Genomic DNA, 26,786 nt, shown 5'->3' on the forward strand with positions numbered 1-26,786 from the left:
AGATGGCAGGCATCGAAAAGTGCCACACAGGTTTGTGGGATTTATTAAAAAGGCATGAAAATTATGCGATATGGATGGCTTTATATTTGCATGCTGAGAATTTGACCCCTACCTCCCAGAGATCCCTGAGTGACTCGTTGCTATCTCACAATACTTTGCAAAAACTTCTCAAAAGGCATTGTCCTGAAGGGTGGTGCCTGGGACACTGGAATATCTACCCATGGTGCACCACACTTTACATCAACACCATCCTTCTAGAGAGCATGCTCAGTGCAATGCAGTGCAATGCAAGCAGCAATGCAAGCAGACTTTGGTGGCTGTACACTTACATAACTTGTGTCAATCCCAGTTTGTAATGTAGTTTTTATGAGCCTCGCTGAGACAGCACTTAAGGGGGAGCCTAAAGAATGCAGCTGTCTCAATTTTGCTCTTCCCCATCCTCTGGTACAGCAGGCCTGGATGGGAACGAGGAGGCTGCAAAAGCCCTAGAGGGGAATTGTCCCATGGGGTCCCTAAAACAAAGAAGTCCCAGGGACAGCCCAGAGCCCTGCATGGCAGCATGGGGCACATTTCTCTATATCATTTGCTCTGGAGGTTTCTCTCTGGTCAGTAACACTGGCTGGAATTTTTCAAATTAAATTTTTATTGTCATAAAAAAGCCCCCTTTTTTCAAAATTTAAATTTGAAATGAAAAGAGCCATCTCTATTTTTAACTTTTTTTGGCAAAAATTTATAATCAGGATTTTTGTTGATGTTTCTCATCTGTTGTTGTTTATCTTCAAAATAAGACATTTACAAAAAGGTAAAATTGTATATGATTTTTAATTAAAAATTGGAAATAAATAAAAAAATTCATCATGCGGTTAAGCTAACCAATCATAAATTTCACAGGAGCAAAAGACATAAATAGGCAGTGGGTGAACTGGAGGGAAAGAAAATAAAAAAAGAACAAATTGCCCTTTTTTTCTCTTTTGCTTCTTTGGAAGCGCCACAATCCTGCAATGCTTCATTTACCTTAACTGTGATTTCACTGTAGTAAAGAAAAGCCTGAAAGTCTTTGTGGGATCATAGCTGACAGACACTTCAGCGGCACAGCTATAGCATTGAAGCTGTGTTACTGTAACACCATGGTGTAGACACTTGCTACAGTGGTGTACCGTAGCTCTCTGGTGCCTGGGGGCCAAGCCTACGTTTGCGCCCCCTGCCTCACACCACGCCCCCCCATTCAGGGCAGGAGGCATCTCTGGCTCCCAGATGGTGCCGCCCCCCAGCTGCCCCAGGGAGGGGGAGTCTGTACCTGCAAGCCAGGCTCCATCACCCTCTCTTTCCTTTACCTGACACATGGGACACACACGCCTCTCCTGCTCCAGCCCCTCAGTTTCACTCCCTAGGCTGGAGGGTGGGGGGGCACCAGGCCAGCCCTTCACAATGCCCAGGGGGCAGGGGGAGCAGGAGGCTCTGAGGCCCCCCCCCCCCCCCCCGGCACTTACCCACCGCATGGAGCCTGCCTCTCCCACTTCTGCCCTGCAGCCCAGCACCAGCTTGGGCAGGGCAGCCTCACCCCCGGCCTGGGGGGGAGGGGGGAGCAGGCTGGCCCTTCAGGATGTGCAGGAGGCAGGGGAGCAAGAGGTTCTGAGGGGCGGTGCCCCTGCTCATCTTGAAGAGCCAGCCTGGCACCCCACCAGTATGCAACTGACTTGCTACAGCAACAGAAGGGGTTTTTCCATCATGTAGTCAATCCACCCCTTTGAGCAATGATAGCTAGGTTGATGGAAGATTTCTTCTGTCAAAGTAACTGCCTCTACAGTGGGGAGGTAGGTCATCTTAACTACGTCGCACAGAGCGTGACATTTTTCATGAGTCTGAGCGATGTAGCTAGGTTGACTTAAATGTTAGGTGTAGGCCTAAGTATATTTGTTCAGCCCCTGGCACCATGAGGCCCTGGCCTCTAGGTACTACAGCAATACAAATATAAGGACCTGGTCCAGAAAACACATCTGCATGTGCTGCCCATGACACCAGGAGCTTGGACTGTAAGATAAACTCTACATATTGTTCACTTGGGGTTGGTCCTGCTTTAAGCAGGGGGTTGGACTAGATGACTTCCTGAGGTCCCTTCCAACTCTCATCTTCTGTGATTCTATGATTGTGACTCACAGTAAAATCACAAAAGTTGATAACATGATGCAGAAGGCTCAATCTCAGCTGTCACTGAGGAAAAACTTGGTTTTTAACTTGCAATTCATTCAATTTAAATTGCTTTGGTATAATGACAGTGACTATTACCATAGATTCCAAAGCCAGAAGCAACCATTGTGATCATTCAGTCTGATATATATCTCCTGTATAACACTGGGCAGACCCTCCCCCGCCCCCCTGGTGAGCAGTCCTGGGGCTTTCAATGGGCCACACACAGAGCGTAAAGTAAAGCACAGGCTAAGGCAAAGACTTATGCACAGGCTTCATGTAATGCGGGATGGGAAGTTGTCAGGATGGGTGCCTAATGCCTGATTGCCTTTGTCACATGGTGGAGTTGTAAAATATAGGTACATATGTCAGGTTGGTTACAGAAATCCTTTTAAAAGGGTTGCATTTTGAACATGATACACAACCATCTTCAGTCACTGTAGGGATGGAAAATTTCACAACCCAAAAAGAAAAGAAAAGAAAAAACACCTCTTTATTTGTTTCCATCCCAAAAAGAAATGTCCAAAAAGGTCCATAACTGCTCGGTCGAGGGAAGGTTTCTGGCCGGATTCTTGCCATGCAGCTGCTCTGTGCCTAGGGCTTCTGCGCTGTGGCCAGCAGAGGGCTCTAGCTAGCGCGAGGGAGGGGAGATGCTGGCTGCTGCTGCAGTCTCTATGCTGAGCAGATCCGGGGTTGAGCTTCCTGGGTCACAGCTGCTGCTTCATCTGTAGAGCCCAAGAGCTAGACTGAGTGAGCAGCTGCTCCCCAGCGGGGGCTGTGCCGGGAGAGACCTTCACTAGCGCCCCTCTGTGCCCAGCCCCGGGGGACTTTCTCCACTGGCTGGAACCAGCCCCTGGGGCAGCCCCGGGCTCTGCCGACACCAGCTCCCGAGCCGCAGACTGCAGGTGAGGGGAGAGACCCGAGGAAAGTGCCGGGGCCGGGCACAGGGTGACCAGACATCCCGATATTATCTGGCCAGTCCCAGTATTAGGGGCTTTGTCTTATATTGGCAACTATAGCCCCTGCCCTGAAAAGAAAAGTGTCCGGGTTTTCACACTTGCTCCCTGGTCACCCTAGAGGGCAGGAAAGTGACTCTGCACAAACGGCCCCTCCTCGCCCCGTGTCTGCTCCCGGGTGTCTGCGGTCCCGGAGCTGCTGCCCCCACGCACGGATACAGCCAGGCTCTGACCCCTTAGCGCCTGCAGGGGCCGATCCAGCCCCGGGAACGGGCCAGGGACCGAGTCTCCCAGCCGGCGGGGGAGGGATGGAGAGGCGCTGGAAGGGGCAGCGGGGGCAGTAAGCGGGGGAGGGAGGTTCCAGGCTCCCAGCCCTGCCCAGCTCCGTTTCCTGCAGCACCCGGGGCAGACCGACTGTCCTGGGCCCAGATGAAGAGCAGGGAGAGGAAAAGCCAGTTGCTGCCCTGGGGAAATGTGCTGCCCGGGGGATCCCCCAGAGCGGCTGCTCTGAGTCTGCTCTTTTCTAGCGCTGGGGTCAGAGACTCTGTTACTGCGGCGGGTGGTGGTGGGAGTGGTGGTGGTGGGGGGGGGGGTGTTAAAATGTCTTGGTGGGTTTAGGCCTGGGGGAGGGCCGGGTGTGACCGTGCTGCTGTGTGCTCTGTGGAGTGCTGCACTTGGCTCTCTGTGCCTGCCTGGAACCGATCGGGGAGCGAGCCTTTGTCTGGGAGGCTTTTATTTTGTTGTTGGGCTTTAGTGAAAGCAGATTGCAGATGGAGCAAGGTTTCACTTGTCCCCAGGGAGTCACATCATGGCAGGGGATGCTGATTTCTTGGAAGTGGTTGTGTTAGTCAGGGATGGCAAAGCTCTGAGCAGTCCACATTGCCAGCTCATCCTCTAGAAATATATTGGCAGGATGACTGATTGGTTTTTTAAAATCCACATCCAGTGATTTTTGCACATACTCCGTACCTACAATGTGTATGCTACAAAATACCAGAAGGAATATGGTATTGCTGACCCCAAATGTTTAAAAAAAAAAAAAAAAAAAAGCACCATCCAAGAAGATGGATTTAAAATCATGTGATTTTTTAAAAACTAACAAGCATGGGATTTTTTTTTTTTTTTTTTTTTTTAATGTTTTGCTTTTTAAGCCTTTAAGGGGTCGTGTCTTCCAGCTCTTCTCTTCAGTCATAAGGGCTAGAAACTAAGAAGAAAGAAAGAAAGCTAGCCAGCCAGCTGAGATTCACATGTGAGCAGAAGACTCCAGGAGGTGGGGCTATATGATATACTCTAAAAATTGTGAGCATCACAATAAAAGCACAAGAGTTGATAACAGGGTGCAGAAGGATCAATCCTAGCTCTCACGTGGAAGAAGTTGTATTTTCTAATACATGATCCAGTTTATGGTGGTTTGATATAGTTACAATAAATATTTATTATCACAGATTTTAAGGCCAGAAGGAACCATTGTAATCATCAGTCTGCTCTGCATTGCACAGACCAGAACTCCCCACCCAGCGATTCCTATAGCCAGCCCGGCAAGCTGCTATTCTCTTCCAATGCCTGACTGTGATCACACTCGCCTCATTTCCTGACTTCAAAGTCCAGCCTTTGGATCTTGTTTTGTCTTTGCTAGACTACAGAGCCTTTAGGCCATGTCTACATTACCACTTATGTCAGTAAAACTTATGTCACTCAGGGGTGTGAAAAAACTACCCTCTCCCCCTTTCCGAGTGACATAAGGTTCGCCAGCATAAATGGTAGTGTGCACATCGCTATGTTGGTGGGAGATCTTCTCTCGCCATAGCGATCACTGCTCATTGAGGTGCTTTTATGATGTCAATGGGAGAGCTCTGTCCCATCAGTACAGAGCAGCTACACAAGTGATCTTACAGCAGCACAGCTGCATTGGTACAGCTGTGCCACTGTAAGCGCACTAATGTAGACATGGGCTTGGTCTACACCTCATTTCCAGTTTAAATTTGTCTAGCTTCAACTTCCAGTCATTTGTTCATTTTAGATTGCTAGATTGAAGAGCCCATTATCAAATATTCGTTCCCCACGTAGTTACTTATAGACTGTGATCAAGTCACCCTTTAAACCTGATCTTTCTAAATAGATTGAGCTCTTTGAGTCTGTCACTGGAAGGCAAGTTTTCTAATCCTTTAATCAGTGTCGTGGCTCTTCTCCGAATCTCCTATAATTTATCCTTCTTGAATTATTTGCCCCAGAACTGGACACAGGATTCCAGCAGAGGTGGCACTAGCTTAATCAAGCTGGGTCTCTGACGGGCACACTTTGAACACTGTCTTACCAAAGCTGTTGCTCCCAGGTTATGACAGGCGTCCCACTTTCCTCAGACCAATTTACACACAGATTGCAATGCCTAAAGTGCATGCACCTTGCTGCCTAGAGGAAGCCACAGCCCTGAGTTAGGCAGCGACACAATGCCTGGGGAGAGGACAGTACCTAGGAACAGGTTCGGCTAGCAGCATTTCCTGAGCTAGCCAGCAGGAAATGCTGAGGAGAGGGGTAGGTCCTTAGCCCTCTCCTCTAAGGGACACTTAGATGCCCAAATCCAGGCCAGAGGGAGGCCACGCTCTCTGCTCAGTATTCACAGCCGTGAGCCCTCATCTGTCTTGCAAAAAATTGAGAAGGAGGTGCCTCCTCTCTACCCGCTAGCTGAGGGGTTAGAGTGCCCGGCCAGGATGGGAGAACTGAACATGGGGCTCCCGTCTCTGCTTGATGGGGGAGCATAGACTTGAATTTGGGTGTCCTGCCTCTCAGGGAAGTGCCCTAACCACTAGGCCATGGGGCATCCTGGGCCAATGGGTTCTCAGTCTCTCCTGTTGAAGCTGCTCCACTGTGTATAACTAGTTATTCATTGGGCCAGTGAGAGGCTGAGGCTGACTCTGTAGCCCAGTGTTTAGTGTGTTCATGTGGGGGTTCCAGGTCACCTGCTCCAAGTGCACAGGACGCTGCTGTAATGGAGATGATGCAAGTCTGGTGGAGAGCTTGAGCTGTGTGGCTGGACGGGCAAGGCCGTGTCTTAGGGCTGTTATGCAGAAAGAAGCTGTAAGACTTAGACAGAGCCTGGATGCGAGGCCCTAGAGAGACTGTTCAGCCCATCTCTCCCTCCACACCTAGTCCAAGTCCTTGTCCCAATCCGCTCCTTCCCCTCCTCACCTCTGCTGGTCTGCCCCGTCTACATTCGAATCACATGGCTTCCTCTGCCATGCTGCATGAGTGTCTGCAGGGAGTCATTGAGTGCGTAGGAGGGCTGGGCTCTCTGGTCTCAGTTCTGGTGCCCAGTCCCACCATGGCCTGGCCCAGCAGTTGTAGGGAGAGTCAGGTGGAGTGTCAAAAGCTGCTGCCTGTCACAGTTTACTACTGGTATTAAAAACTGACATACCAGCTGTGTCATTCTGTGCTACCCTGTTAGAATTTTCTACCTCCATTCCCTGCAGCCAGAGGTAGCAAATTCTGATGTATGTGGGCGTTCCCCGTCACAGTTTGCTACTCCTCACCTTTCCCTGGCCCTGTGTCCTTGTAATGTCTGTTTTGGATTAAATTTGCTGTAACTCTGTTCCCCGGACCTGGCCCTAGCCCCTGGAGTTGGTTCACTCAGCATTGCCATACTAAGGAGACACGGAGAGGGCTAAGAAACAATGTGCTGTATTCCATGGATTTGAAGTCCAGTGTATATCTGCATACATGCCACCTGAATTCAGTGTGTTAGGTATGGCTGTATTGACTGGTGAAGGGCTTAAATGGAGCAGGTTGGCAGACCTGTCACTGTGATATGAGGAGAGGTGCACATGTACCCTGAGGGATCAGTTGTGCCTGATTTCAGCAGAGTTCTGCAGGGTGTGTTAAGAGCAGCGTTCAAGGGTTTCTTCTTGCCATGGGGATTGTCAGCAGTCTGCTGGCATACACGGCAGTGGGCTCCAGGTATTAGTGAGGCAAACTGGAGCTGTGAGCAGGGAGAGACTTGAACATGCTCAGTGAGAATGAAACCTTCAGCAATTTTAGCAGCTAAACCTGAAGAAGTCTCTGCTGAGCATGTGCAAACTGCATTTTTCAAAGGCATATAAATTAGCCCAATGTGAGTGCATTTTCCCGGGGATGGCAAAAGGCACATCCCTGACACACAAGCTGCATTACAACACCCTGCTCCAAAGCATGGTGGGTGCTCGAGCTTTTCAAAGAATTTTTCAGCTTGGGCAAAACAACTTATTTTTCCCTAGCCTCATTCTCAGAAATGGCTGAACTGTTTTGGCTGAAATTTTCCGAACTATTTCACCCGGAGACAAAGACCTGGCTTGGAAAATATCAGGCCAAACAGTTTAAGTTTGGCAAAGTTATGAGGAACTGAAAACAGTTTCTTATAATGGGAAGCATGGGGTGACCTTAATAATAGGTGCTGCTGCTAGCCCAGCCTATAATGTGATAGCCTGCTGCTCTCCTGTATCGGTGTGCTTAGGTGGCTGGATGCTGAACACTGTGCGAGCTTCGTTCCTGTGTCCATAGAAAGCCCCTGGGAGGAACTGGGGTGAGAAATGGACGAAAGCCCCTTCTGAAATCTCTCCACTCACCCTTCTCATCCTGACAGGCTGCAGAATAACATCCAGCTTTCACTCCAGATCATCTCATTCTCCCAGGGGTCGGGGAAGGGAAATGGCTATGGAGGATCCTGCTCAGGTGGGGATGGTCAAGGCTGCTGGCAGGGTGGGGGGAACAATGAATCTAAAAGAATGGAAGGTGCTGACAGGGGCATGAGCTGCTGAGATGTATTTAATATGGGGCACGCGGGACGCCAGTGACTGAGTTGGTAGGATTGTGGCCAGGGCAGCAGGTACTGAGTGGGGGATTCTTGCTGTTCCAGGGGCCGGCGACCTTTGAGGAGGTATCTGTGTGTTTCAGTGAGGGGCAGTGGGCTCTGCTGGACCCGGGTCAGAGAGCTCTCTACAGAGATGTCATGGGTAAGGAGTCCTGCCCCCTCAGGTTTTAGAAGCTGTGGGGTTCCTGAAGCAGCTGGGTTGGGTTCTGCTCATGGGACAGATGATTCAAGGACACACCAGGGCTGGCTGTAAAATTTGCAACAGAACAGTTTTCTGTCAAAAAATGGCATTTCATCAAAATCGAAATGTCTCAGCAGAATGCATCCATTTCAATGAAATTTTCAGTGAGAAAAAGTCAAGCCATTTCATTTTAACAATGCCAAAGTGCTTCACTTTGACTTATCTCATTTACACTTTTATATGATATGTATATGTAAATTTTAATATTGCATTATATTTATATATAGAATATTATGTACATGTCCTGTTCTGGTGCCCACAATTCAAGAAGGGTGTTGATAATTTGGAGAGAGTTCAAAGAAGAACCACAAAAATGATTATAGTATTTAAAAAACATACCTTATCATGATAGACATGAGGATCTCAATCTATTTAGCTCAACAAAGAGAAGGCTAAGGGGTGACTTGATTTACAATCTATAAGTAACTACATGGGGAAGGGAACAAATGTTTAATAATGAGCTCTTCAGTCTAGTAGAGAAAGGTCTAACATGATCCAATGGTTGGAAGCTGAAGCTAGACAAATACAGACTAGATATAAAGTTTACATTTTTAACAGTGAGAGTAATTAACCATTGGAACCATTGGAATTTATGAAGGCCCATAGTGGATTCTCCATTCTGACAATTTTAAAATCAGATTGGATGTTTTTCTAAAAGATCTTCTCTAGAAATTATTTTGGGGCAGTTCTCTGGCCTCTGTTATACTAGATCAGACTAGATGAACACAGAGTCCTGGCCTTGGAATCTATGAATCTGTGATAGGGACACAACAGATCTCCCCGCAGACATTTGACTCTCCCAAAGCATGTCCATGGACCTTTTCTCCCAACTTCCCAGCACAGAGATAGCGTTAAAATCATGGCTCTCTCTTTATAATAAATATTCTCTGGTTACATTGCAAATCCTAATCTTGCCTGATCTCTTTTCTCTAAGCAGGATTTCCCATTCCTAAACCCAATGTGATCTGTTGGATGGAGAAGAAGAAAGAGCCGTGGGCTCCAGATCTGCAGGACTCAGAGGAAATGGAACTCCTGAGTGATGTCTGCACAGGTGAGGACTTGGTTAATCAGCTAGGAAGCCATTGCAGAGGGAAGGACAGTTTGTGACCAAGGATCTGTCTCCTGAATTTTCTGTTTTTCCTGCAGTTATTTGTGTTTCTCCCCCCTCTCTGCGGTTCCCTTTCCCCCAGCACAGGGAATGACTCCTGTCTGGATTCTCTTTCTGTCTCAGCAGGTGATGGGTCAATGAGTGAGAATGAGGAGGACAATCTTCAGCAGGAAGGTCCGGAGCCACTGGAACCAGATGGGGAGGTATTGAGTAGAGCTGAAGGGGATGTTTCCCAGAGTCCTCGAGGGGCAGGGCAAAACAAATCCTCCTACCAGGGCAGAGGCTTCCATCAGCTCAAAGACGTGGGGGAGCGTCCCTACAGGTGTGAGGACTGCGGGAAATGCTTCAGCAGCAGCTCAGCCCTCATCATCCACCGGCGGATCCACACGGGAGAGAGACCCTACAAGTGTCCCGAGTGCGGAAACTGCTTCAACCAGAACTCGGCGCTGATCGCACACCGGCGGATCCACACCGGCGAGAAGCCGTATGAGTGCCCTGACTGCGGGAAGTGCTTCAGTCATGGCTCCACCCTCATCAAGCACCAGCGCACCCACACGGGCGAGAAGCCCTACCGGTGCGAGGAGTGTGGCAAGTGCTTCAGCATCCGCTCAACCCACGTGCGGCACCAGAAGACCCACACGGGCGAGAGGCCCTACGTCTGCGGGGAGTGTGGGAAGAGCTTCAGTGATAGCTCCTACTTTGTGCAGCACCAGCGCGTCCACATGGGCGACATGCCCTATGCCTGCCGGGACTGTGGGAAGAACTTCATCTGGAGCTCAGCCCTGCTCCGGCACCGGCGCATCCACACCGGCGAGAAGCCCTATATCTGTGGCGACTGCGGGAAGAGCTTCAGCGAGAACTCCACCCTGCTGCGGCACCGGCGCATCCACACCGGCGAGAAGCACTACAAGTGCACCCAGTGCGGGAAGAGCTTCAACGACAGCTCCTCCCTCATGCGGCATCAGCGCGTCCACACTGGGGAGCGCCCCTACCAATGCCCCCAGTGCAGCAAGAGCTTTGTTGACAGCTCCACTCTCATCTGCCACCAGCGCACCCACACAGGCGAGCGCCCCTACACCTGCCCGGACTGCGGCAAGAGCTTCACCGAGAGCTCCACCCTCATCACCCACCACCGTGTGCACACGGGTGAGCGGCCCTACACCTGCCCGGACTGCGGCAAGAGCTTCAGCCAGAGCTCCAACCTTGTCACCCACCAGCGCATCCACACCGGCGAGCGCCCCTACGCCTGCGCCCAGTGCGGGAAGAGCTTCTACCGCAGCTCAGACCTCATCCGACACCACAGGACACATACAGGGGAGAAGCGCTACAAGTGTCCTACCTAGATCCAGCCGAAGTGCTCTGGGTATGAGAGGGGACCTGGCCCCTTGCACATGGCTGATGTTGTGGCCAGCACACATGGCTGTCTGCGTGAGCCCTTCGGACAGAGGGCACATAGTGGGTGAGACATCTGCAGGTGCCAGGGCTCTGTTTTCACAGCTGTATGTGTGACTGAGGCCTTCGGACAGAGGACATGCGGTGCACGAGTCATCGGCATTTGCCGAGGCACCATTCTCTCCCTCACCTTCTCCACACCTGGGGTAATTGTCTCTCCTGAGAACTCACCTTCAAGATGTGTCCAAGAGTTTGTGCAAGTGAATTTACCTTTGATGCCTCCATGTTGACTTTTTTTTTTTTTTTTTAATCGATAATGGAGTCAACTCAGGAATCACTTTGGTGAATATTTACCCATCCGGGCCTTTTGAACAAACTAGTTTTCTCAAGCAATGGTCGTTCAATAATAATTCAGTGGGGTTTTGTTGCTGTTTTTCAAAAAGTAGCACAGAGCCCGTGTCACTGTGACTGGTGGAGAGGGAGAGAGACCATGCCGAAGTTTGGGAGTTTTGCTATCAATACTGACATATGCAGTTTTGTGTGTGAGCCCTTAGACAAGGGACACATGAAACCTGAACCCTTTTGACGTGTAGAATTTGAGGCATGAGCCTTCAGATGAGGTATACCAAGCGCTTTGCCTTTGCAAATCTCTGCATGCCAGAGGGTTTGAACAAGGGAAGCTTTCAATGTCACTAAGATCCTGTGGATGTTGGATTTTGGGACTAAGAAAGATGCTGAGGTGTCCCCATTGCCCTATCACTGCACCCCGTTCCCTCAAGAAAAAAAACAACATACAGCCCCTGGTCCACATACCCAGTCAGCTGACCCAGTCCATGGGACACTTCTCAGATCCTAGTGCCTATGAGACCTCAGTGCTGAGCTCTCAAGCATTGCACAGACTGTGGCAGCTGATAGAATGCATTGCATTGCTCTCATTTCCAGATGGTGGGGGCTAGGCATAAGCTGTTCTGTGCCGAGGTCTTCTCATTGTCTACAGCATCATGCACATATGCCTTTATGGGCTGAATGCAATTTAGCAGGGCTAGCCTGGTGCATGTAACTCTTGGAATGAGGAAACTTCAGCACATAGGGCCAGATTTTTAAAGGTATTTAGGCACCTAGTGGGATTTTCCAGCACCCACTGACATCAATGAGTTTCAGGTGCCTAGGCTTGCATGTTCCTGGCCTGCAAGGTGAAGTCAATGCATCTGAGTGCCTAACTCCCTTAAGTTCCTTTGAAAGCCCCAGCTATAATTCCTCTCTGCACAGAGGGCCAGCACGAAGTCTATGCACTAAACTTAAGCACTGATGTTTGCAGCTGAAATTAAATGTGGGATGCTGATTCCCCAACTACCTAGCAAGGGCTGATATCCCAGGACCTAACCTTGTCTCTGTGTGACTCAGAGTCACCATCTGCTGTAGTGATCCGGAGAAGAGAGCCCAAGGTTACTTCCAAGAGGGGCAGAGGAGTGGGAGCTTAGAAAACAGGAGAATAGGGAGATTTCATCTCTCAAGCACCACAAGTGGGGCCAGAATTTCTGACTAGCTCAGCGCATGGGATGGTCTACATACATACCAGCTGAATGCTGTTGGAAATCTGGTCACTTATTTTGGTGCCTAAACAGGAGCTGAGTTCTGCAGAAAGACTGCCCCATCTCTCTGCTGCCATGTAACATTTTCAGGCGCCCATACAGACTTTGTGGCTGAAATTTTCAATGGTGTCCTAGGGGATCTGGGCACCCTACTCCCATAATAGGAAACTGGGGCAGTGTTGAAAATTGCAGCCTGTAAGCCCTGCAGGAACCCAAGTTATGTCTGTTTCTTTCAGAAAAAGCAAAACAAGGAAATTGTGGGGGAGGGGAACTCTTAACTTAGGAGGATGTTCCAGTAAGTAGCAAATGATAGCAAAAAAATAACTCCCAGGTTTGTTAGTTTTGTTTTTTGTTTTTAAAAAAGCTACCCAATAAAAGGTGTGGAAATAATGAAACAAATCATGTGCATAAATGTAGGAATATGTGTGCACTTCATACATTCTATAACAAACACCTGTGGGAGGGTGTTGGTGGTGGGAACACTACTGGGACCCAGAATTATCCCAGGGGATCACCAGCATATAAAGGCCCTGGGGATGTTGGAAGTCTGGTCCTGGGGAGGCTGCCTGGAGCCCTGTATGGCAGCAGAAAGCATATTTCTCTGGGACTTTGTAATTACATTGTATATTTCAGTCCTGGAGTAGAGGCGGTCACAAACAGCATTCAGGCAACCCCTCCCCCACCCCCTTTCAGCAATCTCAGTCTAAGCTGCAGAATCTGGTTTCCCGGGAGCAACTCTTCCCCCAGAATTCACTAGTTAGAGAGATGAAGGCACACTGCAAGCTTCCCCTGCTGCTTGCCCCTGCCCTGCATAAAAGAAACTGCATCACAGAATTAGCAACAGTACAACATTTCTTCAAAGACACACACTGCCGACATGTCCAGGAAAAGAACTGGTATGTCCATGTGTAACTGGGCCAGAGTGATGGTTACAGGTTCAGTCATTTCTGGTCCACTCCCCTTCTAAGCAATTGAGCATGGGAGTCACAGACCTGGAGTCTGTAGCAATAAGGCTGGCTGTGGCACTGGGCTGGGACTGCTCTGCCAGCCTCCCTGTTTCACCTCGGGCCAGTCACCTAATCCAGATGTGCCTCAGTTCCCATGTGTGACATATGATGGGGGTAAGGATCCTGCCTGCTCTGTTTAGACTGTGAGCTACTTGGGGCAGGGACCCTCTCGGGGTCTGCCTGGCACTTAGTACAATAGGGGGCTGATCTCCAAGGCATGGGGCTCCCCTAATACAATTCATAACAACTGCCCCAAACCAGCCACCCACACCAGGACTCTGCACTAAATAAGTCCCCTGAAAGCTGTGTTTTCAGGCCATGGATTGGCCCGTCTAGGCATGAATTTCACCCTATAACTGATTGTCAGACACCCCAGAGAGCTATGAACACAAATTCCCTGGCTGCATTCAGCCAGTTCCAATGATGTCTCATCCCCCTCACCAGACAGCCATGCTCAGACAGGTGCTTCTCAGTACGTATGGGGGCTCAGGTCCCGCAAAGATGGGAAGCTCAGTGCTCCTGTAAAGCCAGGCCCCTGTCTAAGGCTATGTCTACACTGACGGCGGCAAAGTCACCGCCGTAAGATCGACTTTTCTGGATCGACTGAGCGGTCAGTGAAGACCCGCTTAGTCGATTCAGAGGTCAATGCTGTTAACCTCCTCCTCCCCCCACCTGCAAGTGGCGCAGTGCAGTGAAGACGGCGTGCAGAAGAGAAGCATGGCTTTGCAATGCAAGTGCAGTTTTGTGGTAGCCGAGGAACACTAATGTCATGTTACACTAAGACTTATTCTTTGGCTAGCTAACAGCACAGTCTCATACGGCACAGATGTGTAAGTCCATTGGATTTCAGAGAACGGTAAAGTTCTCTGTGGTCCTCATTGTTTGTCCATTCAGCCTGGTTTTTTTTGTCCTACTGTTCCTCTACTCCTGCCAGATGACTTCCCATGACGTTTCATGCAGCAGGCATTCTTGGCTGGCTGTCTCTTCCTGGACTTTCTGTTATCAGGCTGTGCTGTGAGGAAGAGGGGGAAGGAAATTCACTCTGCCACTTGCAAGACTGCATCTTTCTCCAACATCTTGAAACTTTTTCCCCTGAAGCAGGAATTCCAGACACATTTTCACATGTCTGGGTAAAGAGAACTTTGTCCCCTTCAGTAGCTCACTAAACTACTCCATTTGCTCACATGTTCACCTAAATATCTCCTCTGCATGTAACCCTTCTGCCAGGCGGAGGCAGCAGCAGCAAAGGGCCGGGTTCTCTATCTAGGGGTTCCTGTCAATGATACAGCACCAAACTGACTCGAGCCCCCACCCAGTCACCTGGGAAATCACACACTATCCCCTGGGTGCCCCCAAAGGGCAATACTTCCCCTCTCACAAGCACAGAGTCTGAGTGTAGAAAAGCAAACCTTTTAATAAAAGGAAGGAAGTAACACAGCACTGGTTTTGGAACCAGTGCAAACAGAATTCATGAACTCGGAGCTGAACCCACCCCAGAGTACAGGGGCATATCCCTTCCCTCTCCCTTCTTGCTTTCTCCTGTACTCACTGTTGTAGTTACAGTGTCCACCTCTCGCTTGGGGGCTCAGCCAGTCCCCTTCTGGAGGCTCCTGCCAAATGTGGGCTTGACCGAGCCCTCTCCACTGCTGCCTCCTACCATCTCTGGGCCTTGCCAAGTCCCTGCCCCTGCTGGCACTGACGACTCCTGGCTCATGGTGGTTGTCAGTCAAGGTTTCCCAGTTCCTCTAGTGATTTCAGCTCTTAATGAAGTTCAGTTTTCAGCTCATGGGAAAACCTTCTGCTGACACAGGAATAATGTCCATGCTTTTAGCAGAATAAAAGACTCCATGAGGAATCATTAATTCTACTTTTTATCAGTGGAAGAAGATCATCAATCCAGACCTGAGAGTGGCCCTTTACCGGGGCCGCCGTCTCAACTGAAGATTTTTGCCACTCTTACAATACTGAAACATCCATCCACCACCCTTTTTGGGCTCTGTTTAGTTGAGAGTGAATTTTTCATCAGACCAGGCTAAACACAGATCTGATGCCATTTGTTCATACAATTGAAAGACAACATTTCATTACCCTTGCAGTTAACACAAAAGTGATTTGTAACACAGTACCAGACATTGACCATTTCCATCATGCTCAGCACCTAGTGTGCTTATGCAATATGCTGAGAACTTAATTGTATTCATGCAAATACAAAGCTCATGCAACTAAAATGCCCCCCCCCCCCCCTTCAGCTGCTGAGTAGGGGGAGTGCCACTCAGACACTCAGACCTTGCTTCCATGTATAAGCTGATGGGATCCCACCACTTGCCTGGAAAACTTCTTCCTTCTTCCATTCTAGTACTTCCAAAATATGTATATCTTCTAGAGCTTCCCTTGCTGGAAACAAAGTTAGAGCCAGTATTGTTAACTGTGCCCCATATGACCTCAGCCCACCCTCCCTCAGCCAGGGGAGGCTTTTTTAAACACTTTTTAAAATTTTAAATAAAGTTAATGTTCCTTACCATGGTGTGTGGGTGTGACTCTTCTGATGTTAGAAGTAGGAGCATCTGCCCAGGAGAATTCATAAAGGATTAAATACACATTTCAAAACTTTGCAACTCACAGCTTTGTGTAGATGCAGAAAGCAAAGTGGGGGGATTATTTATTTATCTCTTACAGCAATACAATGTATATGCTTTGTCTGTTTCATTCCACCGTCAGGCACTTCTACACATGCTCAGCCAAGACTCCCACCCAGGGCTCTGTGTGCTAGACCTGGCCATCAGCAGGTTAAAAGAAGGAAGGCCATGGAGGACCTTTTCAGGGCTGTGGCATGCAAAAGCAAAGAGCACCTGGAGTTCCAGAGGATGAAGGAGAAGCGGGGGACATAATGGGAGGAGGAAGAGGTTCCTGGATGAAGAGTGGAGAAGCAGGGAACAGGACTGATTGATTGTGGAGCAGGCGCTGAATGTGTGGGCCAGCAGTGGTGGTTCAACCAGCCCCATGGCCAGCTTCTTCGACAGCTTCACCCCCGGTGGCTGTGCCAGCTACTAGGGCTGTGTCTGCACAGGTGCATGTGCCAGCACAATCTGCCATTGACTCTCCTGCACAGTGCCATGTCGTGCAGATTTTGGAGAACCATGATGACTCCACTGGAGTGGGCAGGGATGCTCTGGGGAGCACAGCCCCTTGCACTCCACCCCTTCCCAACCCGCAACCCTTGTGCAGGCACATGGAAAGTGGTCACAATGTACTGCGGAGGGAAGAACAGGGACAGCACTGTACACAGCCACCATCATTACCATGGAGCGTGGTAATGGCATTTACAGTATTTGGCACTTACACTTTACTGTGCATTTGTTTCTTACTATTTATTTTTTCCTGATTTGGTTGATTTTGTTATAAAAGCTGTTTGGCTGTACAATACATTTCAGAGTTGGTGCTTGCAAAGGATGAGAGAGGCAGGAAGTGGTGGACTAAATTACAATGAAGTTGAAATTCTTACCTAGAGACAAGTAACAACACTCAGCCCTATTGGAGCCACGGGGAATCGCCAGACACATACACAGCTGATGCATGGTTGGGCATGGTGCATATCATCTATCTGCACGTTATAAAGTGTGTTGATTAATAAGTAACATGGGAAAAGCCATTAATACAACTAACCTTGATTAGTACAGTTGAAAACTATCAATGGCCCCATTGCAGCATCACATTTTATTCACATCACCCTGTGTACAAGCATGTGGGTACACACGGCGTCCCTTAGTTCCTTTGCCAGCCTGGATACAGCCAACCGAAGGCAGAGGCACTTTCTGGTTGCCTCTACCAGTCCTGCAAACCAGCAGCGTCTTGAGTTGACGCCATATGAAAATGCTCATCTTTTGTTTTGCAGATGTGGAAGGCACAGCAGGCCCCATTCATATGGATGGTACTGGCCATAGGGACATCTGAATGATTTTATAGGCAGCATTGCCTTCAGCCTGCCAAGTGCAGACTCCATCGCCATGCTACAACCGCTAAGCATGTAACTGACCCTTCTCCTGCCAGGCTGTCAAGGTGTGGTTTCACAAGCCATGGCAGGAATGGTATGGTAGGTCCCCCCAAAATAACAATAGACACCAATGCCCCGTGGATAACAATGTCACTAGGAGGAAATAAGATACCTGCTTCTCCCAGCATGTAAAGGGCAGATCTCGGGCAAACCTACGTGCCATGCCCCTTGCCAGTACTGCCTATGTTAGTGTTCACAAATCTGCCTCTGTGCTCCACCATGGCCTGCAGAATGATTTAGCAGTACTCTTTGTGGCTGACATATTCACACACTCCATCAGGCTGGCACACTGTGGGCATGTGTGTGCCATTGCTGGCCCCAGCACACTTGTGGAAACCCATTCTCTGAAAGCCAACTATTATTGGCATATTTCTAATGCTAGCCTGTGGGTTCATCCCAATCCCAATTGCCTGGCAAAACTCCACCACCACAGCCCTATTGTTGATTTGGAGACACCGAACCTGTCAGCCATGGATCTGTAGCAGTCAGAGGTAGCTTCCATGGGGCAATTGCAACACATTTCTGGATTCACAATGCCTCCGTCATTTGAGAGTTCTGGAGCTGGAGGATCAGGGCAAGCTCCTCACACAACTCCAGAAAGGTCTACTCATGCAGAAGTTCTGGAGCCAATGCTGGTCATCCCAGGCCTGCAGAACAGTGTGGTCCAACCAAGCCACGCTATTTCTCCTGCACCAGAAGCACCGGTCTACACATGGATAATAAAGGACAGATAAATTCTACCACAAAATATCACAAACCAATTTCTACAGCAGCTTCAGTGGCAAGGATGCTCAGAACTATGGGTATGTATCCAGAAAACCAAGCATGAAAAACGTGTAGCTACAGCATTACTGCGGACGAAACACAGGGCATGGTGTGTATACAGCTTTGCATTATGGAATCTCAGCAAAGGACTTAGCTAACATGCAACCACATGCATGAGGGCTGGGATACAAGTACACACCAATGTACACATGCCTTTTTAATCCTTCTTAAACCCTAACTTTGCATTTCCTATTTTTTTTATGGTTTAATTTATTGATAAGAGGAACCTTAATTAACATTAAATGGTTTTTATTTTTGTTTGTGAATATAGCAATAGAATTAGATTACTTGAGACCAAAGCAAAGGTGTTATGGAATATTTCATTTTAAAAATCATCATTAATATTGGCAGAACAAAAAAATTAACTTGTAAGAATGAAGAATGCTGCTGAGACGTTGCATAGCAAAAATATTTAGCATAAAGAAAAAGCTATACACATAAAACATCCAATTAGAAATATAATTCATTCTGGAGAAAAATTAACATCAGTGTGACTAGTGAAACAATAGAAGATTAAGCATGTGCTTTGATGTTTGCAGGACAGGAGAATTTGTTAGAAAAAATAGGACTTGTTTTCAAAAGCAGAGAGCAAAAAAATACACATTTCTAGAAGTTCAAAATGTTATAGGAATGTACAACCATTTTAGTTATATGGATTCCATGGGAAAGGTAACAGCCAAAGACTGCAGAATCAGTTTGCAAATGAGGCCTCTATCTGGAAAAATAAAATAAACAAGTCCTTAACTTTACACAATGTGAGTATTCCCACTGATGTCAGTGACATGGATCTAAGTAGTCAAATATATATATCCAGTGTTACTGACTCATGATTTTGTTAAAAGCATGGCAAAATTTGTTTTTTGAAAGCACAGGCTGCTGGAAACAAGGGGATTGGTTGAGAATCACAGCTTTCCTTAACAAAAACAACAAAATGAGTTTCTAGTCTTCATGATTGCATAAAAAAGCCTGAAAATATTAAACTAATGCATCTTAAAGGCTCAGAAACAAAAAGAAAGATAAAAAGAACCCCAAATATATTTATTTTTAAAAGTTCATATTTTTGGTGCATGAGTCATAATTTTTTGAATTCTTAGGGTTGTTGATACTGCATATCTATGTTTAGTAAAAATTAGAGTACAAATTTGCCTTTGAAAGAAATTTCAAACAAGATAGTACAGTACCCTCACTGAATATTTGGGAAGTTAGTTTTACATACAAGTGGTGAAATGTGTGTGTGTGTGGGGGGGGAAACAGTAGGGTGCTGTAAAAAGAGGCAAAACTACAGCTGAGAAAGGCAATGCTTATTTGATAAAAGAAAATGACAACAGCACTGATGACAACTCATAAATCAGTCAGCCTGAGTTATATGATCACAAATAATAAACTTGTCCTGGGGGGAGGGGGAAATTGCCTATTACAAAATCACAGTAAATCACAGGAAGCGTTACATTAGAACTCATTGTGAGATGTGATTGCTCAATTTCATATTAATCATTAATCTTAATAAAAACAACCAGAGTTCTGTAGCACTTTAAAGACTAACAAATTTAATTTCAGCAGGTGGAAGCTTATGCCTGCAGAAATTAAATTTGTTACTCTTTAAAGTGCTACAGAACTCTGCTTGTTTTTGCGGCATACAGACTAACACGGCTACCCCTCTGGAATTAATCTTAATAATTGTGTTGCCATGATTATTTGTTATTATAAACATAAAGTATCAACATTACATCCATCACACAATATGTTAACCAAAGTAAATGATGGGTGGTAAAACAATGAGTGATAAACATAATTTTCAAAATTAAATAATGAAGAAGAGTGAAACTGCGTTTACAGTGAATTTCACTTCCAGGCAAGGGAGTCCAGCTCAGGCGATCAGATCAGCGGAAAATTCAAATACGTGAAACTGCTCTGCAGCTGTCTGCGTCTGCATGTTACAGCCACGTCCACTGCCAAGCCATTCTTTTAGACCCCAGCTACACGTATGCAAATGGTGCAGTTTTAGGACGGCGTGTGAGGTTTCAAATATTTCACTGACTCCCATCGCCTTCAGCAGCTCAGCGCGTCGTGTCAGACACCCGTCCCAGCTCCGGGAGCGGGTACCGAGCTGGACCATCCAACCCAGCCAGGAGCGCAAGCTCCTCTGCCCCACCCCTGCCTGGCAACCCCTGAAAATGGCCAGCCCCAGGTGCAGTCACTTTTATCCCCTCTGCCCCTCCCTATCTCGGCGTCAGAGCCCCTCTTCGGCTCCCCTCTGGCAGTGCCTGTGCCTGGCCTGAACCCAGCACCTGCATCCTGCCCTGATCCGGCCGCTCTGTACCGCCTGCGCCAGCCCATCCCTCCCCCACCGCCCTCCCTGTAGCACCGGGCCCTGACTGCCGACCGGAAGCCGCCCCAGCGGTAGTACGGGCAGCGCCAGGGCAGCAGCTTCAGCAGCTGTTACTGAGCATCCGCAAGGCTCCAGCCGGCTCCCAGCTCCCTCCCTCCCTCTGCCCGGCAGATCCGGGGCTGAACTTCCTGGGTCAGAGACAGACGCTGCTGCCGCCTCCATTGTGACGGGACCTGGGAGCGGGGCTGATCAGCTGCTGCTCCCCAGCGGGTCTGTGCGGGGAGAGCCCTGCACCAGCGCCCCTCTGTGCCCAGCCCGGGGCACTTTCTCCGCTGGCTGGAACCAGCCCCTGGGGCAGCCCCGGGCTCTGCCGACACCAGCTCCCGAGCCGCAGACTGCAGGTGAGGGGAGAGACCCGGGGAAAGTGCCGGGGCCGGGCACAGAGTGACCAGACATCCCGATATTATCTGGCCAGTCCCAGTATTAGGGGCTTTGTCTTATATCGGCAGCTATAGCCCCCGCCCCTGAAAAGTGTCCCGATTTTTCACACTTGTTCTCTGGTCACCCTAGACAGGTAGGAAAGTGACTCTGCACAAACGGCCCCTCCTCGCCCCATCTCTGCCCCCGGGTGTCTGCGGGTCCCGGAGCTGCTGCCCCCACGCACGGACACAGCCAGGCTCTGACCCCTTAGCGCCTGCAGGGGCCGATCCAGCTCCGGGAAAGCGAACGCCCCGGGAACTGGCCAGGGACCGAGTCTCCCAGCCCGAGGGATGTGGAGAGGGGGAAGGAGGGACACAGGGAGAGGCTGGAAGGGGCAGCAGGTGCAATAAGCGGGGAGGGAGGTTCCAGGCTCCCATCCCTGCCCAGCTCCATTTCCCGAAGCACCCCGGGGCAGACTGACTGTCCTGGGACCAGGTGAGGATCAGAGAGAGGAAAGGCCAGTTTCTGCCCCTGCCTGGTCCCCGCACTGCTGGGGACATTTGCAGTTCTGGGTACCATGTCAGGGGGATCCCCCAAACCAGCTTCTTTGATTCTCCTCTTTGGTTGCACAATTTCAGTCTTAAGGGACCATTTCAATTGCCTGTAACATATCGAAAGTTACTAGAAGAACCTCAGGTCTGACCCAGTTTGGCAATTCCTATTTTCATCTTTCAGGTTGAAAGTTTCTGTCCTGGGGTGAATTATTTGAGAAACATTGAGGAAATACCACTCAGCCTATTTTTGAGAAGGGGCTGATAGGGATGAATTACCACGCATAAAAACATTTTTATCAAATTTTCAACAGCTCTCACATCTTAAAAATTTTGGCTAGAAACTTTACATTTGACAGAACATTTTTAGCTCAAACATCTCTATAATATGGAAAGATCTCTTTTGTTATCAATTTGTTATAAGGGTTGACTAAATCTCCAATGTGCATACACACTGATTTATTTTTCTTTTTGATAAGATTTGTGTATTAACTTCAGCTCTGACCCAGCAAACACTTACATATATGCTTGGCTTTGGCCATGTGAGTGATCCCATTGACTTCATTTAAATCTGTTACCCAGAGGATTTCACAATGTATCAATTGGATAAGTCCTAGTGGAAGGGGTGGCACCTGCACTGAAATAAAGTGAGCAGCCAGGATTTTTAAATACAGGAACCTAATGGTAGGTTTCTAAATCCATATTTAGGCATCTGAACAAAAGACATTCTGAACTGAACTCCGGTGTTGCAGGCTCATCATTTTTGAATCTCAAATGTCTTACTGAGAGAAATGAATATAGATTTTTGGGAGTAACTTAATGTTGCTGATTTTAAAAAAACTTTGCTGAACCATTTCCTCACGTGGCAGAGTCTAGAATGTGTCTGCAGGGAAAGAACCTGGGGGGAATGGGGTATGAAATGTACTAAAGACCCTTCTGAAACCTCAGTTACCCTTCTTATCCTGACAGGCTGCAGAATAACATCCAAATCCAGATTGTCCCATCCCCCTGAGAGAAGGGAAGGGAAATGTCTGGAGCAGAACCAGTGACCTTTGAGGAGGTGGCTGTATATTTCACTGAGGAAGAGTGGGCTCTACTGGACCTGAATCAGAGAGCATTTTACTGGGGTGTCATGCAGGAGAATTATGAGACTGTGACCTCACTGGGTAAGGATTCCTGTCCCATTAGGTATTAGAAGGTGTGTGGGGGAGAGGGTATCTCTAGAGCATCTGGGTCAGCTTCTGTGCATGTTTCTTCACTGGTCCCCCAGATTTCAGATTATAGTTCCAGATCCCCTGTGTGAGAGACTGTCCTCTCCTCACCCCAGGAAAGAAGATTCAGGGACTTAACGATGATGCTACCCTTCCCATAACCACAGCTTTCAAGTGGGACAAACTCACTCTTCCCGGGGCTAACATCCTTTGGGGACTTTGACCACTCTAAGAAAGACACATTTCTCATGCATCGGCTCTGTCTAAGTCTCCAGCAGCCAGTTTTCAAATGCACTTCCCCCCATCTTGTCTGTGGTCTACTTTGGCCAGCTGTGTTAGCAGAAGGCCCCATATGTTCTCGACTCGCTTCCACCAGCCAGGAAGAAAAGGCCAGAGTCATGGGGCTGAGTTCTGGGGCTGGGCAAGGGTTTATTTATGGGCTTGGAGAATTCTGTGGGATATATTGTTGCATTGGGGGGAAAAAGAGGGATGAAGCTTGATCTTTGTTTCTCACACTGCACTGGGATTCAGGATGCTGCAGGGGGGCTGTGGGTCTCATGGGTGGTGGGAAAGGGCTGAATGACCACTGATCAGCATGGGGATAGGCCCTAGTACTAGTCTATCATGACCCCAGGGGAGGACCCTCTTTGCTCTCTGCTCTGGACTGGGAGCTGGTGTCTAGCAGCAGTGCTTTGCATGCCCTGGGTGGTGTTTCCTCCATTTATTTCTTGACAGCTCGTATTCAGGCAGCATGTAAAGGTCCCAGTCAGGGATCACAGCCCCACTGAGCCAGGCACTGCTCAGACACACACTGACAGACAGTCCCCATCCCAAAGAGCTCAAGTCTAAGGCTGTGTCTACACTTAAAATGCTACAGCGGCACAGCTGCAGGTCTACTGCTGTAGTGCTTCAGTGCAGACATGTACTACAACAGTGGGAGGGGATCTCCCATCACTGTAGTTCTGCCTCCCCGAGAGGCAGCAGCTGGGTTGACAGAAGAATTCTTTCGACGTAGTGCAGTCTGCACGGAGACTTGGGTTTGTTTTACTAAATCGCTCAGGGATGTGAATTTTTCACCAGCCCTTAATGTGCTCCTGCTCTGGCTTGTGTTGTGGAAGTGTGTCTCTGTGTGGGAGGGGAGTGTAACTGGCAGTGATGGAGACTTGGTTGTACCTTAGATACATAGAGAACGTAACAACTATGTTCAACTCCCCAGGGAATAAGTTAGGGCCATTCCCTAGACAGAAGTGGATGAATTCTTGCTCCAGACCAGTGCATCATGGGATCCTTCACAATTTATAGCCCAGTCCCTGTAGAGTGGGGTGGGGAGATGAAGGAGTCTCTCTCAGTTTTGCTACCTCAGATCCTGGGTCTGGAAGTACAAACAGCACTGACCTTAATGAACAAGATCAACACTTGCTTTCTTGCCCCTCCCCAAGCAGGATTTCCAATTTCCAAATCTGACATGATCTCCCGGCTGGAATGTGAGGAGAAGTCGTGGGTCCCTGATTTCCAGGGTTACAAGGAAAGGGAGATCCCGAGAAACACCCGCACAGGTAAGGCAGCAACTAGATTGACTCAGAAACCAATATTTTTATCCTCATAGCAGATGTCACTTGGGGAGTTTCTACCAGTCCTGTGTGACCTCTGCTCTTATCAATATTCAGAGGGGATGAGGGGGTGGAATTGGTCTTCAGCTCCATCTCCACTGGGGAAGGGTTGGTGGGATTATTCAGATCTTGATATCTTGGTGTCCCCAGCGGTCATTTGGGTCCCCCCCATGCCATTCATCTTTTTGCTGTTCCCTTTCTGCCTGACCCAGGCAATGACTCCTGTCTGGACTCTCTCTCTCTCTATCCCAGCAGGTGGTGGGATGGTGAGTGAGAACAATGAGGAGAATCTTCCTCAGGAACGTCCTGAGCAAGAGGAATTGTATGAGATGGTATCAGGAAGAGCTAAAGGGGATGTTTCCCAGAATCCTGAGCATGGAGAAGCCCATGAGAAGCAGCAGAGGCCAGAAAGGCATCAGAGAAACCAGGCAGGGAGTAGACGGGGTAAATCCATTCAGTCGAGCAGAGGGGTTGAGGAAATCAAAGATATTGTTCAACCGAGAATCCCCACTGGAGAGGGACCCTTCACGTGTGATGAGTGTGGGAAGAGCTTCCGCTGGAGATCAGTTCTTATTATTCACCAGAAAATCCACATGGGAGAAAACCCCTATAAGTGCCCAGACTGTGAGAAGACCTTCAGCAAGAGTTCAGACCTCAATATTCACCAAAGAATCCACTTGGGGCAGAAATCCTACATATGCACTGACTGTGGGAAAAGCTTCCCTCAGTACCACCTCCTTACTTCCCATCAGAGAACCCACACAGGAGAAAGACCCTATAAATGCCCCGAGTGTGGGAAGAGCTTCAGTCAGAGCTCACACCTTGTCATTCATCAGAGAACTCACACCGGAGAGAGACCCTATAAATGCCTGACTTGTGGGAGATGCTTCAGTGATAGATCGCAGTTTAAGACCCACCAGAGGATCCACACTGGAGAGAAGCCATATAAATGCCCTGAATGTGAGAAAAGCTTCAGTCGGAACTCATACCTGGTTATACACCAGAGAACCCACACAGGAGAGCGACCCTACAAATGCCCCGATTGCGGGAAAAGCTTCAGTGACAAATCACACTTTAATACACACCAGAGAATCCATACAGGAGAGATGCCCTATAAATGTCCAGAGTGTGGGAAAAGCTTCAGGAGGCGCTCATACTTGGTTACGCACCACAGAACCCACACAGGAGAGAGACCTTATATATGCCTGACCTGTGCAAAAAGCTTCAGTGATCGATCTCATTTTAGAAAACATCAGAGAACCCACACGGGAGAGAAGCCCTACAAATGCTCCGAGTGTGGGAAAAGCTTCTGTCTGCGTTCGGACCTTATTATACACCAGAGAACCCACACAGGAGAGCGGCCCTATAAATGCACTGAGTGCGGGAAAACCTTCACGCGGAGCACCTACCTTATTTCACATCAGAGAATCCACACTGGGGAGAAGCCACAGAAGTGTTCTAACTAGCAACGAGCCAAGTGAATAACACCTTTGCATGTTCCCACAAAGCTCAGAGAGTCAGGCCAGGCTGCAGTGGCTGTGTAATGAGGACATGCAATAATTACTAAAGCAGAGAATGAAATCTCCTTCCTGGGAAAGAGTTGTGTAGAGCAGAAGGCTGAGAGAAGATTCTCACGTTGTGATGGGATTTGATTATTGCTGCTTAGAAAGCTCTAAACATCCTCTGATCATCTCCTACATTTAAATCAATTACGCACAGTTGGCCAGTTCACCCCATAGTATGGGAGTACTCTTGGATTCTTTGTTGACACTAAGGGCTTGTCTACACTCGCAGTTATGCCGGCAAAACTTTTTTGCCCAGGGGTGTGAAAAAACACCCTCTGTGCAATATAAATTTTGCTGGCAGAAGCATGAGTGTAGCCACGTTACATTGGTGGGAGAGAGCTCTCCCGCTGACATAATAAAACCACCTAAACTAGCAGCGGCCGCTATGTCAGCAGAGAGCATCTCCCACTGACATAGCACTGTCCACACTTACGCTTATGGCAGCAAAATTTATATCACTCAGGTGGCGGGGTTCACACCCCAGAGCGACAAAGTTTTGCCAGCATAACCTGTGAGTGTAGACAAGCCCTAAGCTGTCATGTAGCTGCCTCTGTGAGTAACGCTTTCTCTCATCTCTGGTTGGCTAGGAGACTGGTGAACAATGAGCTGGCCTCAGTTATTCACACCTTTGTCACCTCTTGACTGGATTTCAGCAATGCTATAGAACCGTCAGCACTTAGGAAACTCCAACTAGGATGGAACACTGGAGTACTTCTCCTTTCGACAAAGGCTTCCACGGACAACTCAGGCCTGTCCTCACCCTCTACACTGGCTTTCCATAGAATACTGAATCAAGTTCAGGTCTCAGTCCTTATCTTCAAGTTGCTTCCTGCCTTGCTAGGGGCAAACTGGCACCCCAGATGCTGTAGACATGGGGTTGTGTTTTTATAGGATTAGCATG

At 48.5% G+C, this 26,786-nt stretch overlaps 1 protein-coding gene across 1 annotated transcript; it reads left to right on the top strand.

The window, feature by feature from the left end:
- The first annotated feature begins 2,848 nt into the window (after positions 1-2,848).
- On the top strand, positions 2,849-26,786 carry LOC137167552 (zinc finger protein 850-like). The gene is made up of 7 exons (XM_067569774.1): positions 2,849-3,092; positions 4,295-4,413; positions 8,029-8,125; positions 9,159-9,275; positions 9,456-10,664; positions 11,894-11,901; positions 24,860-26,786. Exons 3-7 carry the CDS (start codon positions 8,122-8,124, stop codon positions 25,784-25,786), a joined length of 2,265 nt encoding a protein of 754 aa, XP_067425875.1. The 5' UTR covers positions 2,849-3,092; positions 4,295-4,413; positions 8,029-8,121; the 3' UTR covers positions 25,787-26,786.

The sequence above is a fragment of the Emydura macquarii genome, unplaced genomic scaffold (assembly GCF_026122565.2).
Source record: "Emydura macquarii macquarii isolate MOO-44397 ecotype Brisbane River unplaced genomic scaffold, CSIRO-AGI_Emac_v2 contig_2935, whole genome shotgun sequence".
In the NCBI taxonomy this organism is placed as follows: Eukaryota; Metazoa; Chordata; order Testudines; family Chelidae; genus Emydura; species Emydura macquarii.

Coding starts and splice junctions, on each gene's coding strand:
- LOC137167552 (XM_067569774.1), top strand. Junction 9,276..9,455: donor CCTGAGTGATGTCTGCACAG/GTGAGGACTTGG, acceptor TTTCTGTCTCAG/CAGGTGATGGGTCAATGAGT.